This window comes from Phalacrocorax aristotelis, chromosome 2 (assembly GCF_949628215.1).
Source record: "Phalacrocorax aristotelis chromosome 2, bGulAri2.1, whole genome shotgun sequence".
Classification (NCBI taxonomy): Eukaryota; Metazoa; Chordata; class Aves; order Suliformes; family Phalacrocoracidae; genus Phalacrocorax; species Phalacrocorax aristotelis.
Window position 1 is genome coordinate 113,662,830 of NC_134277.1, and position 6,725 is coordinate 113,669,554.

Consider the following 6,725-nt stretch of genomic DNA (forward strand, 5'->3'; position numbering starts at 1 on the left):
GAGATTGGATCTACGTTCATGGTCATGCATGCTCATGCACAACTAATGTCTTCTCGAAAAGTATGGGATAAATTATTTCTAGTCCACGTTCTCCCAGAGTCCAAAGTTCCTTCCTACCACAGCTCATTCATCATTTAGCCCCTGCTGTCTTTCTGTATGCAAAACATTGCTTCTGTTTCCTTCTAAATCACTGATTCTGCACCCACTGAAAGGTGTCTCGTTCCCCCCAGTCCATTGCCAGCGGTAGTGAACCTGGGATGGACTTGTATCTTTGCAAGAGCAAGGTCATGCCTGTGGCAATTTAGCTTCATAAAAGTATTCCCGACAATCCTAGGAAAAGATACGGCGGCGAACTTAACTGCTGATTCGAACCTGTGACCTGTTGTTGAGTGTTAGTAGAGGTGTTTATAAGACATATTAAATTTAACTTCTAGGAAGCTGAAGGAGAAAAAAGGCACAGGGGATATCCACAGAAAGTGCAGGAGACTACTCTGACTGCAGGCTGGAAAGGAAATTACTCAGGATGCTTTGAAGAAAGTGAAGTGTGTAAATGAGAAAAGGTCCATGTGCAACCAGAGAGAAGCTCCTCAATATTTCACCTGTGCTAAATGCTCTCTCTCTGTAGCTATCATTTTCCATGTATAATTTTCAAGGCATATTCCATAGTCTAGAAGTGTGAAGTCTCCCACACAAGATGCTTTGGACTTAGACTAATAGTTCCAGTAATTGAAATGACTACTTGGAATCTACTTCAAATGCTTTTGTTCTTTGTCCAAACTGCTAGCATATTTTCCTTCATGGGGAACATTTTCAAGCAAGCCAAGGGAATTTCGGGGTACTGATATATGGCACTGGTTTTAGATGGAAGTGGAGTACGTGACCAATTCCTGCAGTCAGTCCAAGATTCTGAGGTATTTTTAATCTCTCAAACTATTCTTTAGATTGCAAAACCAGGCTGGAGTTTGCAAATTACTTTTCATCTGCTATGTTAGTTGGCGTAAAACTTACCAAGTGAAAGGTAAGGTAATAAAAACATGCTAAAGGGACTTTGTCATGTCTTAATGATAAAATTGCTACCTTGCATTTAACATCACTTAACCTGGATTTCTCAGTTCTCTATTTGCAGAATTAGGCTGCTGGGTTCCTGTACAAATCAGGTGAGCATTTAAAGATAGAGAATAAGTAGAAAAGATTTTTCTGACATCAAGAGAAAAAAAGTAGTCATTAGACAAGGATAACTAGTAGGCAGAATGCTGTTTCTGCTCTCCTGCAAGTTTTTCCCAGCAATTGCTTCAAATGACCTTTTGCCATGGAATTTCAATTAAACTAATTATTCTTCAAATCTTTTAAAAAATCATAGATAAAAATTAATTGTATCTTATCACCCTAGTAACTCTTCTTTTGATTAGCTGAACACCAAATACTCAGACAACAGGAGAATGTCTCTGTCTTACCTAACTGAAAATATGCAGTTCTTAAAATTCTATAGGCCCTCAGATTTCTGCCTTTGTTTATGTCCACAGCAGCCTGTATTTCAATAAGATGGAGCAGTTTGAAAGACATGTTCCAGCTCTGCCCCTTTGGGATCCTTGCATGAGTCAATCCTTCTCTTCTTGCTCAGAGTAGGTCCAGCATATCAATAAATAAACAAGCTTCTCTGAAAACAGCTTTGTGCTTTCCTTGAAATGAATAGTTGGAAGGAGAGGATGTAGTGGAGATACCCTTCCAGCAACTGCTGTTTACTCCTTCAGGAAGTGGAAAAGCTGGGGTTTATGGCAGCCTCACCAGCTAGAATCACAGGAACTCAGAAGGCTTGAGGTTGGAAGGGACCTCTGGAGGTCATGTTGTCCAACTGTTGCTCAGGCAGGGTCACTTAGAATTATTTGCCCAGGGTCATGTCCAGATGGGCCAGCTGTGATGGGCACCACATACCCAAGGGAGCTGGATAGTCATGCCTGACCGCCTGATCCATGTCTGGATCCTGGCTGGCAGTCCAGCTCCTACGGGTAGTGGTCCCAACGCAGGCTCAGACCTCTGCACAGTATCACATATCCCCTTTCTAAAAGGGCTATTATCTTCACTGTTGCTTTCTAATTTAGATGGCCAACATATGCTGCCAATGGTTACTCATTGGTCACATCCCCTGGGCCAACATCTTTGACTCTCAACATGTCCAAAGCCAATTAGCTGTTGTTACCTGGCTTACTATCTCCCTGACTCTGACACACAGATGTAAAATTGTTAAGTTTGCGATGCCTTATTTCCTTTCTGTGCATACCTAAACCATCAGAGGCAGGGCAGTAGTAGTCCAGAGTTTTTGGATTCTCTGTTCTTGGTTTGCTTTCCCAGCAAATAAAAGAATAATGAATTAGAGCTGGGCAGATGTAACCTAGGTCTCACTTATCTGAGTGGTGCTCTCAGGCAGGCTTTGTTCTGCGGTTGTTCAAACTGAAAAACCCAGGTATAAATCCACTGGAAAGCTGTCCTTTTTTTCAGCTGGGTGTTGCTGTGGATGACGTTCCTAATGTAAAAATATTTAAAGTTCAGATTTTTGTAGAATAAGTGGAAAGAACCAAATAAATAATGAAGCAGCCCTAAGGAAAGAAAACAGTAATTTTCAACAGCAATGTGCTTAATGACGGTATGTTTTTAACAATAAATTCTGGGGGTTTTATGGCTATAGGGGTTTGCAAATTTTTCACATTTTGTATAACCTCATAGTCCATTCCAACATCCTAATTCTTATTTTCAATTTCATGTTTATCCATGCTTTTGTTAATACATTATCTTCTGAACATCAGCTGAGTTGGCTGATCATTTTCAGCCAAGCAAGAAGACTAATTCTTTGTGTAATACAATGTGAGTTTATATTCGTGTACTGAAGAAATATCTGTACTTTACTGTTAAGTAGCATTGAATTTTATCCAAAAAACACTGTTTCAAGTGCTGAGGAGTGGAATAAACTGAATCAGGGAAGCTGATTGTGCCAAGAATTCAAGTGATGCCATTCAGTCAGCTTTTCCAGCTTAAAACATATTTTTGACGTTTTCATGGTTTTAACCTCTTAATTGTAGACAAACTTTGTCATCTCAGTACAGTTGCAGGTTTTTTTTTAAACTATTCAATTTAAATAGAATTAAACCAGGTTTGTATTTTAATTTTAGCCAGAACATATATAATATGAACATGATAGACATAAGTATATATTTGAAGGCCTTTCAAAAAACATGGGAGATAATGATTTCTTTTTCATATAGGAAGTTTTGATCATTTTGCTGGTGGTTGTTTTGGGCTCAGAGATCATGAAATCACAGAACCACAGCATGGTTTGGGTCAGAAGGGACCTTCAAAGATCATCTAGTCCAACGCCCCTGCCATGAGCAAGGACATCTTTTGCTAGATCAGGTTGCTCAAAGCACCATTCAACGTGATCTTGAACATTTCCAATGACGGGGCATCCACAACTCCAGGTGACCTGTTCCAGTGTCTCATCACCCTCATTGTGAAAAATTTCTTATGTCCAGTCTAAATCTACTCTCAGTTTAAAACTATTACCCCTTGTCCTGTCACTACAGGCACTGGTAAAAAAAATCTATCTCCATCTTTCTTGTAAGTCCCCTTGAAGTACTCCAAAGGTCACAATAAAGTCTCCCTGGAACCTTCTGCTCTCCAGGCTGAACAACCCCAACTCTGCCTGTCTTCACAGAAGAGTTGCCCCAGCCCGCTGATCATCTTTGTGGCCATCCTCTGGACCTGTTCCAACAGCTCCATATCTTCCTGCTGCTGGAGACCCCAAAGCCGGACACGATACTCCAGGTTGGGTCTCATAAGAGCAGAGGGGGAGAATCACCTCCCTTGACCTGCTGGCCATGCTTCTTTTTATACAGCCCAGGATACAATTGGCTTTCTGGGCTGAGAGCACACGTTGCCAGCTCCTGTCCAAGTTTTCATCTACCAGTATCCCCAAGTCCTCCACAAAGCTGCTCTCAATACATTCACCACTCAGTCTGCACTGATATTGGGGATTGCCTTGACCCAGGTGCAGGACCTTGTCCCTTCCCTCAAGCGTATCACATCTTAGTAGTGTCTTCCTTAAGGTAAACAACAGATTCTACTTTTTACCTCTTTCTTAAATTTCCTTGTAAAAAATTCTGAAAGAGCATTGGGAATTCATCATAATTCCAGATGTGGACCTCTCATAAAAGCAGCTGACTTTTAATTCACTCTGTTTTATTTATCTCAGGACATTATTCTTAATATATGGCATTGCAACAGACAGTAAAATACAGATCCTGTTTAATGAAATACTTGAGCACAACAGTAAATTACGAAAGAACTGAGACGAGTATCTTAAAAACCTTTAAAATCAAATCTAGTGATGTAAATAAGCACCTACCCTCAGCATTTTGATTAGCAACCGAGTCTACATTTTTCTAAATACAAATAGGTGTACATCACCTTTATTCAGAATTTTTTTTAATATCAAGATCAACTTTGAACATTACGCAGCTTGCTTTATTGTCCAACTTGCCATTTGTGTTAGGAGTAAAAATACTTCCAGAGATAAACCTCTTAACATAAACTGTTCTTCCTCGTTACCAAATGTCAATAGTCACACTACATTACTTTGTTCTTATCCAATTTTTAGCACTTTGGAAAAAAAAAGGAAGTGTCGCATAAGAAGTATGTATTTGCAGGTTGCTACAGACAATGTGGGATTTTTTTTCTGCTTTACCTATGAGCTTTTTTTAATGCTTTTACACATTGTTTTGCAAACGTAGCTAGGCATTAATAAACTCGCACTTAACGAAGTGTTGTATCTTGAAGTCAATTGGAATTTGATGGATAAGGGTTTTCAATCTGAAGTAAAAGTAAATAGAAATGTTAATGAAACAGCTTTTTCTCTGCACGGTGGTGAGGGAGAACCTGTCAGGCTTGCAAAATGAAGTCCAATTCCCCATCCAGAAGCAGAGATCAAGACAAAAATTATGTGATTCACAGCTGGATGAGAAAACTCTCCTTCCCTGTGTTTCTGCAAAACGCAGCTGTGCTTGTCTCAGCTGTGAAGCCACAGCTGGCCCCAGAGGTGAGACGCGGGTAACTGAGCCGTATGACTCAAAGTCTCCCCCTTCATTCAGTCCTGTAGCGCTGAGCACGCAGAGGCACTTCCACCCTACTTGATCATATTCTGTATTACCAGGTTTCCTATGAAATAAACTGTTCCTAAGCACTCTGTGGTTTGGTTCCCCCACTCCCGCCCCTCTTTTTCTACCCTTCAGGTGTTCACAGAATAGCCACAAATGCTTAGTTCCCTTTCTTTGTCGTTTTGTTCTGGCAGGTGAGAAGCCAGGGACGGAGCAAGATGAAGTGAAGCTGCAGAATGCCAGCAAGCAGATTGTGCAGACTGCTATCCTCCGAGCAGTGCAGCAAGTTTCCCAGGAGAGCCAGCAAAAGGAGAAGCGAACAAACAGCGGTACGAGCCTCCAGCTAGAAAGAGGAAAATTAACCAAGAAGCATGAAAAGAAGTAAAGGAGCGGATTGTTTTTTTCAGTCCTCCAATCTGCAGTGTTTTCAGCCTTCTCTTTAGTATCAGCTGTATTGCTAGTGCAATGTTACTGTTGTAAAGCAAACCAAAGTATAATCACACCTAGACATAAGGTAAAGCTGCAGTAGTCCTCAGCTGAGAAATATTAAGTGCATTAGATGACTAACTCCATATTTATGCAGTGCCTCTTAACAGAAACAATAACCATAGCTATAAAAGTATTTTCAAGCACAAGCTCTTACGGTATGGACTTATTCTGAAAAGCTTGTTGTCAGTGCACTTCCGTGTAAGCTCCGCGTGCAACGTTTATGCCAGTTCAGCTGGACGGACTCTTTTCTGAGTTACTGGGTTCACTGAAGCTGTCTTCACCAAAGACTGTTGAGTGTGCCAGAATGCTTTCAGGCTGCCTTGAAGCATGACTTTGTACTTTGCTTTGATTAAACATGGACTATGTGAAATGGCAGTGTAAAGTAGATTTGGTAAGTTCGGTGAACCGATTTCTTTTTACATCTTGGGGAAAAAAAAAAAAGCAATCCAGTAAGACTGCACTGACTGTGATCTATGGCTGTGATCATAGACCTATGATCTATGTCTTTTTTTAAAGAAGTTAAAAGAAGTACTGAAGTTTTAGTCTACTTATTTGAAATACTTCTCTACTTCTGCATAAAAATCACTTGTGCCTCGACTATTCCTTTTAGTTTTCTTGATACTGAAGGAAGAGGAACTGATGTGCTGATATGGAGTTTCCCCAGCTTTTCCTTCAGTTTTTGCAAATTTGCTGGAGATTGATTTACAGAAAGCAAAGACTGGAGTGTCTTTAAAATAAATAAATTTTTTTTAAAAAGTGGTTTAATTTATTAATATCTTGAAGGATGGAGATACACTGTATCTGGATTCTGTCATGGTAGGTATTTCCCACCTGCTGGGTGTAAAGTGACTTTAGGTATTTGCAATGGTTACATAGATTCACCTTAAACAGCACTGCTTTAAGCTGCTAATACAGAACTTATCCTTTAACTGCTCTATATAGCTGAAGAAATCCATGATGTTTCTGAAAATACAAATTAAATAAATGTAGCTTTCACTTTTATGCTCCCTTACTGTAACGATGATTGCACTATTAAACATCTTAAATGAATAACATATTTAATTCTAGAAATGGCTTGTAGCTCTGCTTCAG

The 6,725-nt window shown here is 39.9% G+C and overlaps 1 protein-coding gene across 1 annotated transcript; it reads left to right on the forward strand.

The window, feature by feature from the left end:
- Nucleotides 1-1,951: 1,951 nt before the first annotated feature.
- Nucleotides 1,952-6,379, forward strand: AKAIN1 (A-kinase anchor inhibitor 1). The gene is made up of 2 exons (XM_075085792.1): nt 1,952-2,006; nt 5,339-6,379. The coding sequence occupies exons 1-2, from the start codon at nt 1,952-1,954 to the stop codon at nt 5,527-5,529; spliced, it is 246 nt and encodes an 81-aa protein (XP_074941893.1). The 3' UTR covers nt 5,530-6,379.
- Nucleotides 6,380-6,725: the final 346 nt, after the last annotated feature.

Coding starts and splice junctions, on each gene's coding strand:
- AKAIN1 (XM_075085792.1), top strand. CDS start 1,952: ATGCCTGACCGCCTGATCCATGTCTGGATCCTGGCTGGCAGTCCAGCT. Junction 2,007..5,338: donor TGGCAGTCCAGCTCCTACGG/GTAGTGGTCCCA, acceptor TTGTTCTGGCAG/GTGAGAAGCCAGGGACGGAG.